Genomic DNA, 24464 nt, shown 5'->3' with positions numbered 1-24464 from the left:
TGCCTTTGGAGAGATTTAGGTACTGGGTTCTAGTTAGGGTTTTATTGAGTTGTGACGGTGTAGTATTGCACTCTTATTAATATCATTCATATTCTATTTATTTACAGATCTACATCCATGTAAGCCTTCACATGTTTTTTGTAACATTATCCATGTCAGCCTTTCTTTCTTTTTTGTGACCTTAAACTGAACAAATAAACAGTGAACATTGAGCATTTGTGTCCAGTGTAATTTCTTGAAATAAGCCAGGATAGGTGTTGACTCCATTTCAATTATAAGCCTAAGGCCATGTTTAGACAGGCAGCCCAATTCTGATATTATTTCCACTTTGACCAATCACATCAGATCTGTTCATATCACATTTTTTTCAGAGCTGATCTGGTGAGAATAAAATATCTGAATTGGTCTGCCTGTCTAAAGTTGGCCTTAGATCCTCTTAAAAAGACTCAGGGATGGATATTTTCAATTTCAGTTCATTAAATAAAATAAAATATCTGGATCTGAAATCAAATTGACATAAACAACCTTTATATAATATTGGGAAGATGCAATCGAACCAACACACACAGCAACACACACACACAGTATTTTTGTGTGTGTGTTATTTCTTACATTATTTGCTCAGAATGTTTCTTGCATTATTACCTACAGCCGAATCTACTTAAAATACATAGGATGCTGTACTTTGGTTCTTCACCCATTTCAGTGCATTTGAGCACCATGCGGTTGCTAAGAAAACGACATGGCCACACCACATGCAACATTGGTCAACTCCGGTGACATCACTACTCCACAGTCTAGTGCAAGGTATGTAAACATTGGGCATTGACTTATATCACCGCTACAGCTATACTGGCTATATTATTCAGTCAACAACAAACACTCAACAACGTGCTAAGAGGAATTACAACTAGAATCATATGAATGTGCACGTAGATACGAATATTGAGTGATAGATAATCAATGTGAATCAGGCAATCGGCGCTCACCATTTGCCTAGTAGGCCTAGTTCAAGGTGAAATCACTGCCTATTTAATACATGCAAGTGTTTAAGTTTTCATTACATACACTACATGATCAAAAGTATGAGGACATCTGCTCGTCGAACATCTCATTCCAAAATCATGGGCATTAATATGCTTCCATTCTTCTGGGAAGGCTTTCCACTAGATGTTGGAACATTGCTGCGGGCACTTGCTTCCATTCAGCCACAAGACCATTAGTGAGGTTGGGCACTGATATTGGGCGATTAGGCCTGGCTCACAGTCGGCGTTCCAATTCATGCCAAAGGTGTTCGATGGGGTTGAGGTAAGGCCAATCAAGTTCTTCCACACTGATCTCGACAAACCATTTCTGTATCTACCTCGCTTTGTGCACGGGGCATTGGCATGCTGAAACAGGAAAGGGCCTTCCCCAAACTGTTGCCACAAAGTTGGAAGCACATAATCGTCTAGAACGTCATTGTATGCTGTAGCGTTAATATTTCCCTTCACTGGAACTAAGGGGCCTAGCCAGAACCATGAAAAACAGCCCCAGGCCATTATTCCTCCTCCACCAAACCTTACAGCTGGCACTATGCATTGGGGCAGGTGGTGTTCTCCTGGCATCCGCCAAACCCAGATTAGTCCGTCGGACTGGCAGATGGTGAAGCGTGATTCATCACTCCAAAGAACACATTTCCAGTGTTCAAGAGTGCAATGGCGGCGAGCTTTACACCACTCCAGCCGATGCTTGGCATTGCGCATGGTGATCTTAGGCTTGTGTGAGTCTGCTCAGGCATGGAAACCCATTTCATTAAGCTCCTGACGAACAGTTATTGTGCTGAAGTTGCTTCCAGAGGCAATGTGGAACGCGGCAGCGAGTGTTGCAACCGAGGACAGACGATTTTTACGCGCTACGCGCTTCATCACTCGGCGGTCCTGTTCTGTGAGCTTGTGTGGCCTACCACTTCATGGCTGAGCCGTTGTTGCTCCTAGACGTTTCCACTTCACAATAACAGCACTTACATTTGACCAGGGCAGCTCTAGAAGGGCAGAAATTAGCCGTAAGGCCATTCTACTGCCAATGTTTGTCTATGGAGATTACATGGCTGTGCTGGATGTTATACACCTGTCAGCAACGGAAGTGGCTGAAATGACCGAATCCACTAATTTGAAGGGGTGTCCACATACTTTTGTATATATAGTGTATGTTATAACGTGTCTGAACTCTCCCCTTTGTGTCTAAAATACGTCTTTGCAGAGGAAAAAAATGAATATAGCAACAAACAAAAAAATGAACTGTGTATTTTAAGTTAAATCTGTGTAGCCGTTAACATTGCCCTGATTACTTTTTTCCCCAGACATAAAGCCTTGAAAAATACCGTTATACCTCTTAAAACAAAATGCTCTAATTTGCAACCAAATGGTCTTCGTAAATTGTTATTATCAATGGTCAGAGGTTATCGTATTAATAAGAGAACATAAATGGCCAATGTTAGGATAAATAAAGTACTACTCCACTCTACTCTACTTTACTCTCTAATGGAATTAAGTAGTAAAAGAACCACACAAGGGTAAGTCAGGTCCTAGGGGTAAAATTGTACGTTTCGTATCAGCCTGCTTGAGGAGACCAGCTGCTTGAAAGATATAGGCTAGCCTATACCTTGCAAGCGGCAAATGAATCCATATGCCCACCCCCAGGTAAGAGTTGATTTCAAGAAACACATTTCAAGCACTATCATGGTACGATTAAACATTAAACATCTTAACAATTTATATATTGTCTTCCCCCTCAGGTTTGCCCCAGTACATGCAGTAGGCCAGAATGTGAGGTAATTTTATTTAAACTAATCTGAAATTATAGGATACCCTGACTGATCACTGACTAATGGCCATAATGTAGCCTATTTTTAAAACATTTTTATCAGTCATTTGGATACATTAACGCTATTGAAAACATTAAACAACATACCCAATCAGTCATTAGTAGCTATTAGAAAGGTAGCTTATTAGCGAAGATGGCGGGACTATCCTTCATTAAAACCTGATGGTTTTTTTATTTGACTTTCAGCCCACAAAACGTTCATCATTGTATAAGAGGATTGAAAGAATGCTGTTTATGTTTATAACATCATCAGTACTTTTGTTATTAGCAATAAAAAAGAATGATCCTTGATTAATGATAACATTAAGAACAAGAATACAAAACTGTGACAGCTCAGTGCCAGGTGGTATTAGAATTAATCTTGAAGGTGATGTGCATGTGAGTCTGTGTGTCTGTCTCTCTCTCTCTCTCTCTCTCTCTCTCTCTCTCTCTCTCTCTCTCTCTCTCTCTCTCTCTCTCTCTCTCTCTCTCTCTCTCTCTCTCTCTCTCTGTCTCTCTCTCTCTGTGTGTGTGTGTGTGTGTGTGTGTGTGTGTGTGTGTGTGTGTGTGTAAGAGAGGAGGTGAAAATAAGAAAAAGGTATTTCCCCATTAATTACATTTAGCCTACATTTTAGTAATTTAGCAGACGCTCTTATCAAGAGCGATTTACAGTTAATGCATTCATCTTAAGATAGCTAGGTGAGACTAACACATCCTATTTCAACACAGTCCCATTGGCTCAAGCTTCATAAATTCCTATAAGGCCTGAAATGTTGATGAATAGCCACACATTATTTCTTGAATAGCAATGCTCCGGGGAATAATCATATAAACTAATATTCAGTATGAACCCAGAAATGTTTTTCAGTTGTTGTTTTTTAAGTCAACTGAATACATTCTGGAATTATATGCCAATTTAATGTTGCTGGCGATAGAGTGTATGTATGTATTGGTATTTTGTATAAATGCATAACATACATTTAGGCCTATACCGCTACCGTGGGATAAAAGATTAGAGCCGTCGGGATTGGAAGAATGCTGTTTATTACAGACGTTAATTTGGTGGAGTTGGAGTAACAATGCGAACTCGTAAATGCATGTAAAGCCACCACTTAAAGGCCTTACTGGCAGGAAACGTTTGAATAAAAGCTATCATATGGTAAAGACATTCATATTATGACAGCAATTCGGCGTTAAAGCATTGCCTAGGCCTACTTTCTCTCACGAGGGTTACTTTTAAAGACTATATATAAATTGAACAAATTGATTTGGTCACCGGAGACGGCCACCGCACGGCAGATTAATTAAGGGCCTAATAATATTCCAATAAATCCTATTGAGTCCTCCCGTTGGTATTGCATACCTGCAGACAGACACCAAGACAGATCACGCTGTCAATGAAACACATTCCGTCTGTGTAGGCCTATGTGTGATTGTTGTCCATGCGTTAAAGTGAACGCATGCAATATCAACCAATATATATATATATACTTATTTTATACAGGGAGTCACATTGAGACCCATGTCTCTTTTACAAGTGAGCCTTGACATACACAAAATACTTAATATACAAAATACAAAATACACAGATCAGGGAAGAGCCAATCAATATATGTGCACTCATGGGGCCAACATTTGCTCGTGCCCATTTTTGTGGTACATTTCAATGTATGTCGTTCATCAAATCATGGATGATTTCAATTACATTTGGTCAAATCTTAGTGGTGATTAAGACAAAAGAGCTAGTAGCCTAATAGGTCTACGCCTTCATTCAGCATTATGAAACCTGATATCATGCAAATGGTGAATATTTAAGATAGGCTACTGTTACCGGCCTCAGACAGGGTGTAGTTTTTTTCAACCAATACACTAGTAATATCCAAAATACAGTCATTATAAATCAGACCTGGGTTCAAATACTATTTCAAATATCTCAATTACTTTCACATACATTCGAAGTAAGTATTCCGATTTTATTTTATTTGAAAAGACAAGTAGAATATTTTAATGTAGTCCTATTTGGAAATACACTTGGAAAGTATTTGAAAATACTCAAATACACTGACTCAAATACACTCTCATGCATTTAACGCAAGTATTTGAAAATAGTATTTGAAAATAGTATTTGAAAATAGTATTTGAAAATAGTATTTGAAAATAGTATTTGAAAATAGTATTTGAAAATAATGTTTTAACAACTAAACATTCAAATACTCAAATAAAATTACTTGTTTTGGCCTGTGTAGGCCCATTTGAAAATATTCAAATACACAGAAAAAGTATTTTAAATACCAGATACTTAAATACACATGTAGTTGAATCCAGGTCGGAGTATAGTACAACAGGCCTATAATAAGCGATAATATACAAACACACATAGGCCTATATTTGTTAAAATGTAACATAGGCCAGATGAGCGTCTGCTAAATGACTAAAATGTAAATGTAAATGTAATTGTTAGTAGCATAGCCTATCTATAGGCTGAATTATAGGCAAGACTAGGCCTATTGGATAAATAACGCATGTCTCATTTTAAGAAATAATCATTTAATTTTTTTGCTTCCGTCACTCAATTTACTGTCATATCAAACGGAGATCAGTCACTTTATGTAGCAAAAACGAGAAATTCATAACGGCAAATTTCAGAAAGCAAAAAGGCACAGATCTAGTCTACTAAATCGGTTCAAGTAGACACCAGAGCGTATTGCACATTTGAGCGTGCTGCACATTTCTTTTCCGTGACCATTCGATAAAGATAAGACCGTTTTGTGATGTTCATTTAAAGTTTCAAAATGGTTTATGTAGCAAAACCATGTTTAGGCCTAATTACAATTTTGCTTAGGCTATTTGAGCCGAGATGAAGTGCAAAAGAGAAAGCAAGTCCACCCTAATGACGAATTCAGTTAATGTAGTCCTAAAACAAACCCTAATAATCTTGAGGGTAATTTTAATAGACATGTTATTTTATTATTATTCAATGATCATACAAGTGATGTGATAAGGACACTAATATAATATGATACAATATGATAGATAAAGACACTATCATGACCAAGTCTAACTATTCTAACAAAAGCATAGCTAAATTAGTCCAGAGATGAGACTTGGATTTTCACTACTTGGCAGATGTCCCATATAGGCACCTGGAGACGCTCTTGGAATGCTGATTACCATCCCTAAAACACCTCTGGTCAATAATCCCGTCTGCAAGGCTAGACCTCAAAAGTCTGCGCCACAACACAAAGCTGAAAGGATTTTACCCCGTGATGTTTACAACCCCAATTCTCCCACTGCAGCCAATAGACATTTAGTGTCCACCACATAAAGCCACAGAGCGAAGAAAAAAGGTCTCGTCGTGGATATTGGTGGCTCGGTTCATTTACAATGCCATTTGCTGGGACTCCAGAGCCGAGTGTATAATCTGTCGGAAATGGACGCCCTTGATGAAGGCGAACTGACGTAATCAAGGCAGTTTTTTGTTGCCGAGCCAGGAAGTCAATCCCAACAACATGAAACTACCTAAACCACGGATCAGCTAAGCGTGAAAGGGCAATCCACTGAGAATTAGACACAATATCAAACGTCTCGCATACTGTCAAATGCTTTTCTATGGCCGATACGAATAACAATATGATGCATTTCTAGACCAGGACGAACGGTCCTAGGCTATTAGGCTACGTTTCATGTTCATCAATTAAAGCTACCTGTTAAACTTCAACAATAGGATACTGGACCCAAGACTCCTTTGATATGAATCATGCAGGTGTCTTGTTTTTCATATAGGTCAAATTTGAAAAGAGCAAGATAATACAGTCTATAATGTCCACGATCTGAATGCACATCCAGCAAGGAGCGATCATATTTTGGAAGATATTTTGTAACAATACATTTTTCATAGTCAATGGGATAGTATACTCCATGAACACATGCAGGTGCACAATCGTCTGTTCATTCTATTCAAAAAACATCGTTGTCCATCCAAGGTAGAGGTAAATTCAACAAAATTATCACAGCACACATGATAATCCAAAATCCACTTGCAAATATACAAAACTCCCACAAACATCGCTGGTCGGATTTCGAATGTCTGCAGGAGGTAAAAAATACAGCAACAGAAAAACACGAAATACCCTCGGTGTAAAGGAATTTAATGTGCTGCCAGTTGCAAATGTGCCAAATGAGCAGAGCCAGACCTGATCTAGTCCAAAGCAAAGAAGAGAAATGCCAGCGGCTATAGTCCTACCTTCAACCCTAGCTGCATGTGGGGATCCGTTTCCATGCTCCTGCAGCCATGTCTCGTTGCGGACTTTGTTCCAATATATACATTCCCTTAATCACCCGGTCTCTTTATGTTCCATCATCCGTTGGAGAATGTCGCATTTCCCTCATCCGGTGAAAGCAGTGGCGTGCGCCCGGGCAAACCAGCCCCATCCTAGTGCGGCTCCGTGGGTATAGAGTTCCTCCTCCTCGCCTTTAAACGCATCTTTACTGCCGCGGCGCACATTATATTTGCAGATCATTAAACCCACCTCTGGCGCTGTACTCCGACCATCCTGACATTACTATTTTATGACATTGACTTATTGGTCACCTGGCTAATATTTAAATCACCGCTATATGGTCGGTCTTTCCACCCTTTTCTCTCCCCTCTCTTTCTCAAAGCAAGTCATAAAGGACACGAAGGGGAAGGACAACCAAGGAAAATGATGCTCTAAACCCATTTATTTTTTATTTTTGTGTTGGCTTATTTGATATCCAGCCACATTATGCTTGGGATAATGCTTTGGAAGTTAATGCACGTTGATGCTGTAATGCACAGGACATCAAGTTCACAGAAATGACAAAACCACCAAACACAAAACAATAAGAACAGAAATGATAAAAAGGAAGAGACCAAGTAATGATACGTTTTCATTAAAAGTGAATGGAAACCATTGCAGACACAGGACTGTGACTTTAAGACACGTTTCACAAACAATTAAAGACTTCCTCTTGCGAAATTTGAAACATTTGCTGTTGAAAAGCGATATCCCAAGTATAAATACAGTAAAGTACACCCCATGGTAAAAAAAATATTTGAGCAAAATAGTGTTTTTAGACACAACCGCAAACTTCAAGGAGTAGGGCATTCAAGGAGTTGGTCTGATGGAAATTCGTGATGTCATCGGCCCCTCCCTTGCTTGAGGAACAATAGAGAAGCAACAGAGAACAAAATAGGAAAGGCCCACCCCCCACCACTTTTGCTATGCATGTCATGACATACCTGCATCACCTATTGAGATGTGCCTTTTGTTAACTACATCAGGTGTTAAATGAGGTGAAAAGGAGACTGGAGTGCCACTTTAATACCCAGCCTTTTAAAACAATGTGCATCTGTCGAGCTTCAAAGCATTTCACTGTCAAATCATGAAACTGAAAATGTTCATAAAACCATGCAAGGACTCTAAAAAAAAGTGAAGCATGTTTGAAGGGCTTACAATTTCTATCCTGCTCTAGATGTTTTCACCTGTATGTGTGCAAGCCTATATGTGTAGCTTAAGCGTAAAAGTATTTATCTCCAAATAAGGTGTAAGGTTTTAAGTATAGTTATAAGCAGAGGTTAGCTCTCTCACTCAACTCTCCCTGTTGAATTTCTTAAACTTCATACGTCGGTTTTGGAACCATATTTTGACCTGTCTGTCAGATAAGTCAATACTCTTGCTGTTCTCCAAGCGGCGCTCTCGCGTCAGATACATGTTGAACAATAACTCCTTCTCCAGTTCCAGTGTTTGATGTTTGGTAGAAGGACAACGCTTTTTCGTCTACTTTTCGCTGTGAGCCACTTTCCAAAGGCATTCTCCAATCTGTCCCCTGTAAAAAGGAATTAGTTACATTAACGTAATTCTCAGTGTGTAGCCTAAACATAGGCTTATTTGTGATAGAAAACAATAATGCACGGACTTAATCAGGTTACCAAGAAGGCCATGTCTTACATTACATTTACATTTACGTCATTTAGCAGACGCTCTTATCCAGAGCGACTTACAAATTGGTGCATTCACCCTATAGCCAGTGGGATAACGACTTTACAATTGTTTATTATTATTATTATTATTATTATTATTATTTTTTGTCTTGACGACAAACTATAGTTTTTGTATTATGCCTGCCATTTTATAACATTATATGTTTTTAATCTATTCGACCATTGTATTTACAACTTCACTTTTTAGCTGAAAGGAGTAGGCCAACTAATCTGAGATGCAAGTCCCCTGGAAGAAAAACGGGTTATATACAACATGTCGTTGTCTTCGATGTCTTTATGCACGGGCGATATAATTAGGCTACTATAGCTTTTAGTGAGATGATAAATGACCGCTTCTTAGAGGTAAGCCTACAACTAATCTTGCATTATTTGCGTATCTGGAGAAGTCTAAACTCACTCAAAGCCAATTGAAACAATAAGTACAAAGACAGGGCCTATACAAAAACATTTGACTAGATCTCATCAGGCAAATAACGAAAATCAATGGATAATTCATCTGGGTAATTTGGGTCCTTTTGGCGATAAGAATTACATTATGTTCTTCAATCCCTTCATAAATAGCCTAAAAGAGAGAAATAAAATGTAGCCTATATTAGTTAATGCCACAATACAGCTCTTGGTAAGTGGGATGGATATGACTGACTATTCCCGAGATGTATAGTCTAGTCTACCAATAAAGGAGTCCGGAGGAGTTTCAAATCTAAATGTTATTGACTTCCGTCTTGATTACATGGCACAGCGGGCACGAAAAATACAACTATTCACACAATCCGGAAATCATATAGGCCTAGTAATTGAACTGCGCAAAGCTATAGGCCTATAACCTACACACTTCAGACTATTCCAGACAAGTGTTTTTATGTAGCCTAGTCATCGATTCATTTTTCAGTGAATCACTGATCAATTATTATTTTAAAATCTGGGATAAAAGTGTCATATTTTAATAGCAAGTAATGAGTATTGTAACGAATCTGACGTTAATTTTCAGATTTAAGGAAGAGAGAAATTAGGGACTGAAGCAACTTCTTCTATTTCGACCTAAATCACACCTTGTTTTCAACAACATGTACATAGGCCCCATGTCTGCCTGATTTTAACATTAGTTAATAAATACCATTGTGTAAGCGTTGGCGTGAATTTCGGACGCACGCGCTGTGGCCACATATGCTCAATAACAGGCCTAAGAAGAATAAATAATCATAATAATAATAATAATAGGCCTAATAATAATAATAATCGAATCACCATTACCCTAAAGTTGACTTAACTTACAAAACAAAATGTCATGAACTTGAGGGAGCCTTATGCTTGTTGTTTTACATGTACAAAAATAGTTTATCGAGAAAATGTCATTTCAAAAGCGGACAAGCTGAAAAACAGCAGCAATCATATAGCAGCCATTTCGTTGCCCTTCACCTTCCAATAAACTTTCCTACGCAAAAGCCTTCTGATGTGTTTTTTTTGTCAGTTTGTCTGTAGGCCTATGTCTTCTCGGGCCGGTTTCTCGGACACAGATTATACATAGTTTTGGACTAAGCACTTTCAATGGTGAATCTGCATTGAACACGATTTTTTTGTCTAGGACTAATCTTAATCTGTGTCTGGGAAATCGTGTTTTGTTTTGAAATCTTCTTTGCTGTAATTAGTGTGTGCTTATTCGTTTGGATAGGCCTCCCTAATTTACTAGTAGCCTAGCCTAGAATGCTTCTTTATTATAAAAAAATCCAAGAGAGATATAGCGACTAATAAGAATGAATGAGCGCCATCTCAACTGCAAAAGATATTTGCAACTGTGCATTTTAATTTCTCAAAAACGTAGACTATCACGTAACATTGCAAAGATTTACCAACGCAAACGTGCAGTTAGTTCAATGCTAAACAGATAATGTCATTCGTAGCAAGTTGGTAATGGACTGGCAATTAGGAGATCCTAATTATAAAGATAGTGTATGAAGGGAAGTGTAGCCTATGCTTACTCAAGTGTGCTTACACTCTTAGAAAAAAAGGTTCTAGATAGAACCGAAAAGGTTTCTATGCTTGTTTCAAATTTGGAAATAGGTTCCATACAGAACCCTATATAGAACCAACGGGTTCTATATGGAACCAGTTTTGGAAGAAGAACCCCTGGGATTCTGATCAAAGAACCCTACAAAAGGGTGCACATAGAACCTTTTTGGTTCTATCCTGAACCTTTTTTTCTAAGAGTGTAACAAAAAACATTGCCTACCAATCGAAACAAGTTTGCAATTACTGAAAATTGTAGCCTACTTCAAACTGTACCACTGTTCAAAAATAGCATATAAACCTATGCCAAGGCTCAGCGTTGCATAATCGTTTGAAACATTAGTATACTTTATTTCCAGCTCAAATCAAAAGTTTAAAAAATCTCAATAACATAAAAAAACCACAAAGAACAGGTCCTCTTCTCATATGATATTGGCTTGTCTAACTGTGTGCTTCCTCCGAGTGTGATAAGCTTGCTTATGTGTTATAAACTGTGTATGTGTGTGTGTGTGTGTGTGTGTGTGTGCGTGCGCACTGATAATATGCTTGTTTATATGTTATAAGCCCATGCGTGTGTGCTCGCTCTCTTAATATGCTTGTTTATGTGTTATTGACCGTGTGTTTGTGTGTGTGTGTGTTACCTTTAACCTCACTGTCTGAGTTGTATGTGCTACCGTGCGTTTTAAGGACATTCTCTTTCTCAGGCAGTTGTTTCGTGGGACTGTGATTCTCCTCGAGTTTACTGTCAGCCACTGCCAGATGCACCTCCTGATTGGTTTCGCAGGTGTCGTTAAATAGTTCTGGATTATCTGTCCCAGTTTCGGACACAGAGAAGATACTTTCTGATCCGAAGCCATGCGCCTTCTCTTTCCTCAGGTACCGTTGACTAGCTGTCGATGATTCCAGACGAGAATGTTCGTGCGTTTGACTGGGATGGCGTCTCTCAGCCATCCGCGTGTAGGAACAAGTTCCAACAACAGTATCCGTGCGTCCGTTTGGATCTCCGCTATATAGGCAGCATATTCAGTCCCCCTTCACACTGTCCGATGGGAAAGAACATGGAAGCAGCGGTCAGGTAACAGGCTGTGCTACCTGGGATGCATTTTTATATTCAGCCCCAAAAGCCTTTAGCTGCGACAGGTAATGATGTTGATGGTAGGCGCTGAGAGCCGTGTTTGTCGGAGATGTGCTCCCGCTTTGGAGAGAGGCGAAAAATTCCATAATTTCTCACGGTCGAACAGTCATACTCGGTCGCAACTCTTTGAGCATACATTCCGGAACTGCCGAAATAGCCCTCATCTCTGCACACAGCGGATCCTCCTACCAACTGTTCCACGTGGAAGTTAGAAGCTGGGATTCTATTTGGGCATTCCATTGTATTGTTATCTTTCTTATTTTTATACCACTCTTCAGAGTCCTCCTAAAGGATTATAGAGGGGTAGGAAGCTGACATATTTGAGTTGGGGGCATGGAGCATAAAAAAACATCAGCAACATAATTATGTCTGTAAGAGGCATGCCACGTGAATTTCAGACCAATTGGGGTTTGAAAGTGGCCTTGACGCACCAGACTGCCATGACGACACCGTGGTCAAGTTGTTGAATTTTCAGCTCTAGGACAGAGTAAGGGCGCCATCTAGTAGGACAGATAGGTTACAGACACAAGTTCTAGAACATAGTCACTATCTAGAACATAGTCACTATAATTAAAATAGTGTTCTATTTAATTATGTTCTAGAAAACAAATGTGAGCGACGGAGCTGGCAAAAAAATAAGAGAATAAACTAAAAGTAGCAACAAGATGTAGGTTATGTAAATTGCATAACATGTAGGCGACATTCCATCATGATAAGTGTTGTCTGATTGTTTTGTACAGCTTCTGCACTCAAAAAACTGATTTTATGTTATTTATTTTATTTAGAGGCAACAAAAGCAAAAACAAACATTTCGGTAATGATTCTTGAAATATCAACTGCCAAATAGTTGTATGATTTGATCTTTTCTAAAGGTGATAAGGAGCAATTTTTGCTTGTTTCCATTTCTTGTAGCCTATAGTTCCGTAAACTGGGATGAACGCAGTAGCTTTAGTTATAGGCTGTAGCAGATTTTCATAGAATTTAAAAAAAGAGTGACACAGGCCTAAGTTTAAAAAAGAAGTGGATTGAGGACAAAGAGAGAGTGTAATAACGACATAAGATTTATAAACATCGTGGCACTACTATCAAATCAAATCACATGTTATTTGTCACATGCGCCGAATACAACCTTACAGTGAAATGCTTACTTACAAGCCATTAACCAACAATGCAGTTTTAAGAAAAATAAGTAAGTAAAAAATAGATAAGTAAAAAAGAAAAAAAAGAATACAAAATCGATAGCCAAAAAGGAATTAGTTTACTTTTAAGCTTTTTGAATGTGTTTTAGAGGCACAATTTCGTGAATTTGCATTACTGTGCATTACTATGCATTACTATGCATTACTATGCATTACTATTTTTATCAAAAGCCTATTGTTGTGCAAACCTTTACTTTAAAAAAAATACATTTAAACAGTTGTTCGTCTGACAAGCAATTAAAAAGTAAGCAATAGTCTACCCCTTTTGTTTGCCTTTCTTTCATCCAAATTATTTTCATCCAAACTCCGACATTGCTCATCCTAATATTTCTATATTTCTTAATTCCATTCTTTTACTTTTTAGATTCGTGTGTATTGTTGTATATTGATAAATATTACTGCACTGTTAGAGTTAGGAACACAAGCATTTCGCTGCACCCGCAATAACATCTGCTAAATATGTGTATGCGACCAATCAAATGTTATTAGATTTTAGATTTTTGAATTGTGTGAGAGGCAATTTCATAGCGAATCCTCTGTTTCCCATAGCATGAGCAAGAAAATTATTCGGAATAAATCAAAATAAATTAATATAAGCTAGTGCTAATTGAGTGCTCAGTTTTCTTAGCTGATTCTTTATCATTGCAAATTTGAGTCAGTCATCATCACGTATCAGTGTTAATTGTGTTGTGTTGCTCAGTTAGTATAATATAAGAGCGTGCCGCTAGAAACGCTATGGTCGTGGGTTCAATTCCTGCAGGGATCACTTACACAAACAAAATGTAGAATATGCACACACGCTTTATTTAGTTTTCTAAATCGCTTTGGATAAATTCTGCAAATGGCATGCATTATATACGGTGAAAAATTATCCAGTGAATCCGAAATCTTTATATTTTATTTAATGAATTCCTATAGACCTACATAATCCATGGTGATTTAACAAATACAACATAACGTACATTCCTACTCACATGCATCCTCCTTTACCAGATAAAAGCTATTTCATTGGTCCTCTGTAGCTCAGTTGGTAGAGCACAGCACTTCTAACGCCAGGGTAGTGGGTTCGATCCCCGGGACCACCCATACGTAAAAATGTATGCGCACATGACTGTAAGTCGCTTTGGATAAAAGCGTCTGCTAAATGGCATACTATTATTATATATACATTTTTGATATAATTTCTCAGTTAACGTTTCGCCGTCATAATCTGTCAGAGAGCCTTGCTATACCTAAGCTATACCATCTAAGACAGATAAGAAAATACAAAAATAGGTTTGTTGTGCTGCGACTGTTTTGTTAGTTGGTTCTGATCTTATCGGTTATGTGACGGTGGAACCTAGTTTTGCCTTCAATGGCGCCGGCAGAGGTCACTGACAATGACCCGGCCTGTTCACAGCAAGATATCAGCTTTACCTGCTCTCTCTGTCACCATTACTACTTTTATTTTTTAAAGGCATATCTTTTTGCAAGGGCATATGTTCAACATGTTATGGTGTAGCCTAACGATTTAAAACATTGATCTCGTTTTTACGTTTTCAGGGGAGAGAGAAAGTGAATGTAGGCTGTTGGTCGAATTCTATAACTGTAAGGCTAGGCTATTTGTGCGCGCATCCTGAACTTTAGCGAAAAACTCGCATTTACATCAATAGTTTACATGATTTGTGCGAAACATCGAGAAATTGGCCGTTTCTGAAATAAGAATTCAGCCTTTAGAGAGGCGAGGTTGATTTCAAAGCAAATCAAAAAGGTGACATGGCTATCCATTTTGATATTGATAATATCGCCACGTTATGTTTCTGTGAAACAAACAAAAAAACTATAGCGCACAGAGCTTTTATTTACATCTTAAAACAGGATTATTAAGAGATCGCGCTTTATTCAGTGTGTTGGCCTACAGGCTATGCGAGTGCAATACATACCACAGCCTAACTGTCTTGCATTCAGATGTTGATTCTTAAGAACACAACAAAACAATCATATGTAGCCCATTTTTGGATCATAGGCCTACCAAATATCAATACCATTTTGTGACTGATCTTGAGGAGCAATACGAATTATAATATGTAACTGAGTGCGTGTCTTGGCATGCAGGGATTGACAATTCTGGAACTCTAAGCACCACCAATAAATGTGGTGGACACTCTCAATGCAAACTGTGTTGTTGCTATTAATTCGATTATTAACTTATAGGCCTATAACATTTGGAAGAAAACCAGTCTGTTTATAAGGATGTGTTTTGACAGAACTGATCAAATACACTGTGGTTGGTTGTCGTGCCGAAACGTTGGTGTTTATTCCCATTACATTATTTGGAGGATAGAACGTGCCACTATCTATATTTTTTAATTAAACGCCTTGGATTATGACGTTTCATAATCTGCATATCATAGGCCGATAATATAATATAAGGCTATTTTATATATAAGATCCGTAGAGAAACCTCGGATAATTAATTTTGGCTGATGGATGTTTTCTGTAGTCCTACCTACAATTGATGGTGCAGTCTCAACTTTTTATTTTATTTATCACTGTTTACTTTAAAGGTTTTTCGATTAATAAGGTAGCCTAAAAAAAAAATGTTTTATTGGAATTGCGATGGAATTCAACATATCTCTGACAAAATATGGCTAAATGAAGGTGAGCCAGATGAGCCCATGTAATCAACGTTTGTTTATTGATTTGATTTTAGGTCATCTCACTGCCCTAAACCCCACAACCTTAAACATATATAGTTTTATTAGACAAACACGCATGTTCAAATCTTGTGCCATTCCTAAACAATTGATAAACGCCAATCCACCGGGGTGTAAGACCTTAAAATATCCACACACCCATGCACACAGAAAGTCAACTTGAGTGCGTGCGCTAAACGGACCCTGGGTAATGGAGTTTACGAGATAGAATAAACACGAGCACGTTAAAATATCAGTCTGAATTGAAATATAGAATGAAAATACTAATCTTAACGGTTCAAAGTTGCATCAATCTTTCAAGTGGTTCAATGCCCATTGCCAACATTAAACTGACTATTATTATTTGTATCATTTGTTCTTATTATTCACATTCACATTCGTAATTACTTTTAGCTTAATATGATTACTATATGGGCATATTATATATGTGTTTTACTTATTGGTATTTCATGCTTCACGTTACTTTTCTTAAGGGGAATGAGAATTACTTTTTTCGATGCACAACATGTGAGAAGAGGCTAAACTATTCCCAAAACCTAAAGCCTTGATGGTGTAGCATTATTACTCACACAGCCAATCCTCCTGTCGCCACAAAACACACTAAAATGGAGTCCGCCTCCATGCCATGCCATCAAAATGACAGAAAAATCATATTCAATTTGAAGCAACGTTGAGCTATTTTGCGCTGGAGGGCCGCTATACCAACGCACGAATGTTAAATTTACGCATGGCGCATGTTCTCTGCGTTAAATCCAATTATAAATCGTCCAGGTGTGATCTACAAGAGAAGTCAGCATAATATTAAAATGTGAATATCGTCAAAAAGCTGAAACAAATTACCACACTGCACCCGGCTGGTTATTTATAGGCTTGTCATCACCTTGTGGGGGTTAAGCAATGTCGTTTTCTCTGAAATAATGTGCACGCACACACATATGCACACACACACACACTATTCCATACAATACTTTACGCACACCATAGACTACATAAAGGCCTTTACACACAAAGACAATTTTTCAAAACCTGACCTTGATTTCTTAAAGATGTTCATCCTCTCGTCCTCTTGCATGCCTTCATAGCATATACCTAGCTAGCGTATAGGCTAAAGATTTCAGAAAAATAAATTACCCATAACAAAACAAAGAAAGCCTTCAGGAGAGCAAGCTCATGTCACTGTTGCGCCTGTTCAAACCTCTACACATAGGTTCCAAGCAATGTAGGCTATATTCGAAGAAGCTATTCATCTTTCTCCTCCCTGCAGTTCTCTTCTCCTTAGAGGACGGCTATAGAGCCATTTGGGCCTTGTTCCACAATTGTCTATCTGGTGCGGAAGCGTAGCCTCGTGAACATAACAAAATTGACGTAACACCAAATCAAAGCGCAGGACAAGATTTTGTGGAGCCTTGGATTAACATTTATTTGATTGTACCACAGCCAAGACTCCTCCCAGATCACAATATCGAGAGGGATGTCTTGATTAAGTTAATATTGTTAACAGAGACCTGACACCTTCGAGTGACGTTGGACACCACCAGACAGAACGCCATATCGCGTCATACGCAAGAGGCCACTTGTCCATAGAGATAGATAGAGGACTCATCTTGCATCTGTGCCATTATAGCGTCAGTGACAGCATGGAAAAATGCCAAACATGTACATTTACGTCATTTAGCAGACGCTCTTATCCAGAGCGACTTACAGTTAGTGCATACATTATTCTATTTTATTTTTTATTTTCGCGTTGCAAACGCCATGCTCTACCAACTGAGCTACCTCCCTGCCGGCCATTCCCTCCCTTACCCTGGACGACGCTGGGCCAATTGTGCGCCGCCCCATTGGTCTCCCGGTCGCGGCCGGCTACAGCAGAGCCTGGATTCGAACCAGGATCTCTAGTGGCACAGCTAGCACTGCGATGCAGTGCCTTAGACCACTGCGCCACTCGGGAGGTTAACATCAATAACGTTAAGGTTATTCTGGGTGTGGTACAGTTTAACACACTTAGACTTCAAAGTTTAATCTGGGTTAAGCAAAATATACGTTACAATGTCCAATTGCCTGAGGATGTCAAATTGGCCATCTCAACGATTATGTGGGAAACAAGTTTGTCATTTCCAAGTGCGTTTCCATTTCAATTACAGAAAATTAATTATAATAGTATGATGACACGGTTACCCATATGCTCTTCGCCATAGTGCATCCAATACACACTAACTGTTTTGCTTATTTTGGGTGCACACATGCCTAACACGAAACAGATATTAAACAATAGCCAACAAAAAATGGATTTTTTTCCTCCAAAATTCTACCACAATCACAACTGGTAAAAAACACGTTATATGCATACGTTTTCAAGAGGTCAATGCTGGGTTCTTTAAACAGCCCCCTCTAAACCCCATCCCCCTTTCCCCCCGACCTTCGCAAACCTCATTGGCTGGCTGTTGGTACCCGCATTTCAGGGAGCAAAGCCACTCTCTGATTCAACTTTATTGCGTCGGGTTAAAGGTGAAGGCCTTGACTTCCCGGAAGTTCAAAGACAATATCTCTTTCTTTCTTGCAAGATATCAAAATACACCTAAACGTCCCAAGGCCTCCATCTCTGTAAATTGGTGGGCATCGGTATGAATTACATTTGATATATGCATAATGCGTCAGCACAGCTACAGAGTAAAAAACATGCCACAGCCGCAGGACATCGGTGAGGTAGGCCTATACACCACCACATGGTCAATAAACGTGAGGTTTTTTTTCTCTCCTGAAAGCCTCTCAACAGATATCCTAGTTGGGTTTGTTTTGTTATCCCGAGCAGAAATGGATAAGGATATAGTGGATGACGTGTAGTCATCCACTGTAGCTCAGTTGGTAGAGCATGGCACTTGCAACGCCAGGGTTGTGGGTTCGTTTCCCACGGGGGGCCAGTATGAAAATGTATGCACTCACTAACTGTAAGTCACTCTGGATAAGAGCGTCTGCTAAATGACTAAAATGTAAAAAATGTGAAGATTGTGCACTAGGGATGATGTAAAATTTGATTTTTGTATGTTTTTGAGTAAAAGGCCATCTATTCGAGCTCCCCATTTACGACGGAAGGAATCTCACTCCACTGGGCAGACGGTGCAATTAAGAGAAAAGTAACTATTTAGTGCCCCTGGTCTTTATGACAGTGTCTAGACTGGACTGGTCTAGTTTTCAAAATTACCATTGGATATTTATTTTAGTGCACATCTCAACCTCTCTCTCTCTCTCTCTCTCTCTCTCTCTCTCTCTCTCTCATTGACACATTCACTCACCAACATCAGTAACACGGGCAAACATGCACGCACACGCAAATGTGTTTTCATTTAGCCTACATAGGTCATACATGGATGAAAACCAATTCAACATTATAGCACCCCTAATTACTTGCAGACTTTTTCGTGAAAACAAGAGCACTGGACAATGAAGACAAATATAGCGCCCTCATACTCCTGACAAATTGCGCATCAAGTCCACCTAGTTTTTAACTATTTCACAAGCATTCCCAATATTTTAATCTGACATCTTATCCTTAGCCTATTGACATGGAGTCTTGATTTGTATAAATTAGCCTAGATACCTAGTTCTACGATAGAGCCTATACTTATTTCCCATTAATCTTCACATTAAATCTCAACGATTTCTCGGGGACATGCATAGGGTTTCACAACTTTTTATTGGCCGTTGTGACCTGTTTAAATAGCCCAGTATACTGTGCTAGTAAGGGCCTACTTAAGAAATCACGTGGAAGGTAACATTACAATGCTCTTCTACAAGCATTGAGGACTATAGATAACTAAAAGCCCAAGCATTCTGTATGAATACACAAATAGACTATAATAACGCATGTTCTTGGTGGTTGATATTTGAAATACAGACCTAGACCCAATAGAAATAATAACATAAAAACTCTCAAAGAATGGCTTGATTTAAGAATCACTATTCGTTTATTTTTGTTACATTCTTTCACTTGATGCATATATGCGACGTCATCTCTTCATATTGCATAAACTCAAAATCGGCAAGCAAACGGCAAGCAATTAACAAAAAGCTCAGTATAGAGTCAAAAAGAGCTTGTAAGCCATAGAGCTTTTAAGTTATTTTTTGAAATCTTTCAAAGATAGTAATTAGGTTAAGTGATAAAAATTTGATAAAGAAATGAAATTCATATATACAATCAGTCATATTGTATAGTCTCTTAAAGGACATTATTCATTTGGGACCGATGTCCAAGTTCTTGGTTGCAGCAAAAATGTGTCTAAATCTGCAGCGTACCTATGAAGAGTCTGTGCGGCTGTCCTCAAGTCGGTTCAGTTTGTAGCGAAATCATTTCACAAAGAGAGGATCATGATGAAATGCAGAGGTAAAAGAGAGAAATGTTACTGGAAAGACAGCATTTCACAAGTGAATCTAAATAGGCTATATAATTAAACAAAAGAAAAATACTGAGAACTGTCGTACTTGCGATTAGAATGTTTCACATATTTGGTTTAATGTGGCAAACGTGTGAATACAAATCTTTAATTGGAAAAAATGTTGTACAGAAAAATGAATATTTTACCTTCATTTCTCTGCTATTGTCAGATATACTTTTCTCTGAGGTCTTGCTTTATGCTGGTTCTTGTTATTTGTTCAACAAAACAAGGAAACATAAAAAACATATTCATAACTGGTTATCTTTCTTTTCAGTCCCAGCGTTTCCATGACCTAACACTTAGCTGAAATCGACTCTGGCCTTGTCCTCCAAAGGCAATTCAGTTTTAGAGGTGATAATATTAATGATTACTTCTCACCAAAGCTACCAGTTTAGAGTTCACAATAAGGGGTTGCCAGAAAAATACTGCAGGCGATCTCGGCTTAATTTCTTTTCTTTCATTCGGCGGTTCTGGAACCAGATTTTGACCTGACGGTCAGTGAGGTTTAGCATTCTGGAGAGCTGCAGCCGTTTCTCCTTGTTGATATAAACATTAAAGAAGAACTCTCTTTCCAGTTCTCGAATCTGGAACTTCGTGTAAGGACACCTCTTCTTCCTCGTGCGTGGTGTACCTTAGAGCAATATAAAACAAATAAGCAGAAGAATGTAAGGTCAAGTGTATCCAACATGTACACTTTTCAAATAAAATAAGCATTTAGAGACTAGTTGAAACCTGTGGGGATTCAAATCGTAGGTTTATTAAGTTTGATAAAATGTAAGTTTGCTAAACATGTACCCTTGATTTTGCGCATACATTTTCTTTCTCTGTATCCTTAAATACATTCCCCTCATTGCCATCCCCTTGTAACATGGAAAACGTATGATGCAAAACTATAATCAGCCTTCTCCTCTATAAAATCTCTGACTAGTTTTGTAACGCTCTTCACACAACGTCATTGCACTTTTTATCCCCTCACTACCTCCTTTATTTTCCACTGTCAATACACTGCCATAATGGCAATATATGTCTATCAAGGACAATATTGACCTTCATTTCATATTGCGATCATCTATGGTAAATTAACACTTGATACCTAGATAATATAACAAATAGGTGGGATATTATTATAGGCTAGAGACAAATTCTTCCACATGACACTATTGGGGCGCTTGGGCCTGCGAAGTGGGAACCACCATTTCATTAGTCTACGAATAAATATGAGATAATTATATATATTTTGACCAATTTACCGATGCTCATTGGTTTATCACATGGACTATAACAAAGCAGAACGAGTTTGTTGGTGATTTACAGAATATCTCAACGCTTGAAATATTTAAATAATTGTTTAGTCTACAAACTGAAATACTAGGATAGCCTTTTTGAGAAGTGCATGGGTCCCAAAGAAAACCAAACATTATGATTATCACAACCGATATTTTCTGAACAGCTGCTGTTACCGCGTAAAGCAACACGTCCACAGTAACAACACAATAGCATTTCTACTTTTACAGGAGGCTGCTGAGAAGGCAAACATCACAGGACGCCCAAAAGCAGTGTTCTGCCCAATTGCTTTTTACCCTCGAAAGCCTGGCGAAACATCCCTTAAAAAGACCAGCGCAAGTTCATGATCAAAGTTAGCATTTGTCACAATAGTGCGCTCTTAACATTTCACAGACTCTGGGATAGCTGCTGCCTGTGTGTAACGTATCGTTTTTTCAAAGCGCTTTCCCATCGTAAAAAATATTCTTGCTGGAAGAAAGAGCTTTGTAGGTTATAATAAAATCCTTTGAATGCTTATAAAACTCCACATAAAATCTGACCGACAAAACACCGGGCTAGTCCCTTAACCTTTTTTTCATTTACAGCTTCGGTACCTACTCGAGTGGCTGGTTTTGCTGGCGCTGTCGTCTTTCGTGCCAGATGAAGAGGCACAAGAACCCGAATTAGTGTTTTCCTCTTCATCCTCGGGTTCTTTCTCCGGGTCTGCGGCGCTGTGGAGGGCGGCAAGCGGCTGGGACGCTGAATCCAGTTTACTGGAGTCGCCCTTCTGAGCACAGTTCTCTTGCGAGCTGTTATCCGCCCCGCTGTGTGAGCTTTCGAAAAAGCGGTCAAAGCCCTGCGGAAGAACGTTGTTTTTCCCCACTCCCGAGTAAAAGCCCGTGGATGGGTGGTTGGAGCTTGGGTGGTGGTGGTGGTGATGGTGATGGCTGTAGACACTTTCGTTTTTCATCAGCATTTCTGTCATGGTGGACGATGGCGGAAGGCAGTCCCTATGTACCAGTTCCTCCCCTGAGTAGCAGGACGCATAGTTTCCTCTATGGTGCCACTTACTTGAGGGCTCCAAACTGTAAGAAACGTCCCGAACCGGTTGCACTTGGGAGAGGTTCGTGGAGTAAGGGTAGGTGATTTGCCGAGATGGGGCCTGTGGCAGGAAGGAAGAGACGGCAGAAAATTCGGGGACATAATAGGTGCAGCTGGGGAGGTAAAGGTTGGACCCGCAGCTTGCTCTGTCTCCGAACTCGGAAGTCCTGTCTTTTCGCGTCTGTGAGCAGAAGTTTCCCAGATTAACCGAGTTAAACATCGTTCTTCCCGTTCTCGTGCACTATAGATAGATTTTTTGGATTCGAACTGCAGAAGGAGAAAAATTGGGAAGGAGAGATGACGCGCTATCCGTCTAAGTCACCCCAAGACACGTGATCGAAAGTAGATATTGTCATATATCAATTTGGAACACTTAACAAGCGTAGGAGTGGTTCACTTTGGTAAGATATAGGAGGTTCAAACGATTGGTTTTCCAACACCGCATGAGCATTTTGAAAATCTATGTCAGGTATCTTAGCTACGTAGCCTATAACATTGTAATCAAAATATGAATACCTTATAGTACATGCGCAATGCAATATAGCATAAAACACTGACAGGTAGGCTAAGGGTTTTTAATGACAATAATAATAAATATTATTATTACTGTTATTATTAGTAGTAGTAGTAGTAGTAGTAGTAGTAGTAGTAGTAGTAGTAGTAGTAGTAGTAGTAGCAGTAGTAGTAGTAGTATTAAGAGGCCATGCAAATGCAGGCTACTATAGCCTATATCTTGATAGTTACTAGGCTACTACTAGTAGCCTACAAAAGTTATTTTGCAAACCTTCACTTCGCAGTGTTTGAGATTTTCACCCCTTTCCCTAATTTATTTTCCTAGCAATGAAATACCTATTTTAATCCACTATCCTATATCAAAACCCTTGAAGTGCATATTGAACATATTCTATAAACTTTTGAATTATTACAAATAAATTATAATATAATTCTTCCAGTCTTCTTAAGTGAATGAAAATGCATGAAGGCCCAATTTCCATATAACCTGAGATTTCAGGAAATAAAATATAGTTAAAATGTTCATTATCATCTAGTCCGATGGTTTAGTTCCTCGTGAAAGTATTATAAGTTATGAATTGCAAGTAAACCTGTTGTAATAACTGGTATAAAGATATCGTTAAGGTCCCCAATTTTAAAGCAGTTTATTGCTCTATCCCCAGCAACAAGATCACTTAAAGAAAGAAACATGAATATAAATTTATATTTGTGTTACAAATGTGGCTGCAACACAGTGCAGTGTTTGGCGACGTGGAAACTAGGAAGTCAGAGAGCAAAAACACCGTTTTCGATTTTATAACCTGTGTGCGTGTGTGCGTGTGCGTGTGTGCGTGTGCGCCCCCATGCTTGCCCCTGCATGAGTATGTTTAGACATTAACCCGGTTTCACATATCTTTTCTTCCATCCATTTTTGCATCAACCAGAACCCGCGATGGCCATTCCATAATACGAAGACGTAAGACATGCCAGTGCTTACCAAGACCAAAAGTTTAATTTAATTTTCCGAAAGGAAAAGGGCCAAGTGTTCAAAACACATATTTCAGAGTTATGCTGTGGACAAATAAATAGTGCATAGTTTGAGATTCATGCAGGAACATGTTCACGACCTCGGTCCATTCTTTTGGAATTCCAATAATTTCGTGTTTTTAAATTATATTAATTGAAATCGGAGAATTGACCAAGACCTTGGACATACTCACCTAGACTTGACTGGGCCAAATAGTTGAGGTCTGCATCACATTCTAAAGGTGGTGG

At 38.8% G+C, this 24464-nt stretch overlaps 1 protein-coding gene, 1 long non-coding RNA gene and 1 pseudogene across 3 annotated transcripts in view; all 3 read right to left on the bottom strand.

Annotated features, from left to right (window-relative positions):
- LOC121575185 overlaps window positions 1–7374 on the bottom strand; it is a 98081-nt gene extending 90707 nt beyond the window's left edge. Inside the window, exon 1 of the long non-coding RNA XR_006661488.1 lies at window positions 7088–7374. This is a non-coding gene — a long non-coding RNA (uncharacterized LOC121575185). The remainder of the gene's footprint in view (window positions 1–7087) is intronic.
- Window positions 7375–7548: 174 nt separating this feature from the next.
- LOC121575186 lies at window positions 7549–12398 on the bottom strand (annotated as a pseudogene).
- A 7454-nt stretch (window positions 12399–19852) lies between these two features.
- Window positions 19853–23009, bottom strand: LOC121575187 (homeobox protein Hox-C11a-like). Of its 2 annotated transcripts, XR_006002305.1 has the most exons (3): window positions 22215–23009; window positions 20480–20964; window positions 19853–20212 (listed from the first exon to the last, which is right to left on the bottom strand). XR_006002305.1 is itself a non-coding variant. In XM_041888133.1 (2 exons), exons 1-2 carry the CDS (start codon window positions 22915–22917, stop codon window positions 20732–20734), a joined length of 936 nt encoding a protein of 311 aa, XP_041744067.1. In that variant the 5' UTR covers window positions 22918–23009; the 3' UTR covers window positions 19853–20731. The 2 variants fall into 2 exon arrangements, 1 of the variants encoding a protein (XP_041744067.1); XM_041888133.1 differs by having other exon boundaries at window positions 19853–20964.
- Between the last annotated feature and the right edge of the window lie 1455 nt (window positions 23010–24464).

The sequence above is a fragment of the Coregonus clupeaformis genome, chromosome 10 (genome assembly GCF_020615455.1).
Source record: "Coregonus clupeaformis isolate EN_2021a chromosome 10, ASM2061545v1, whole genome shotgun sequence".
NCBI lineage: Eukaryota > Metazoa > Chordata > Actinopteri > Salmoniformes > Salmonidae > Coregonus > Coregonus clupeaformis.
Note: the sequence above shows the minus strand (reverse complement) of the source record. Positions and strands in the feature narration are given on the sequence as shown.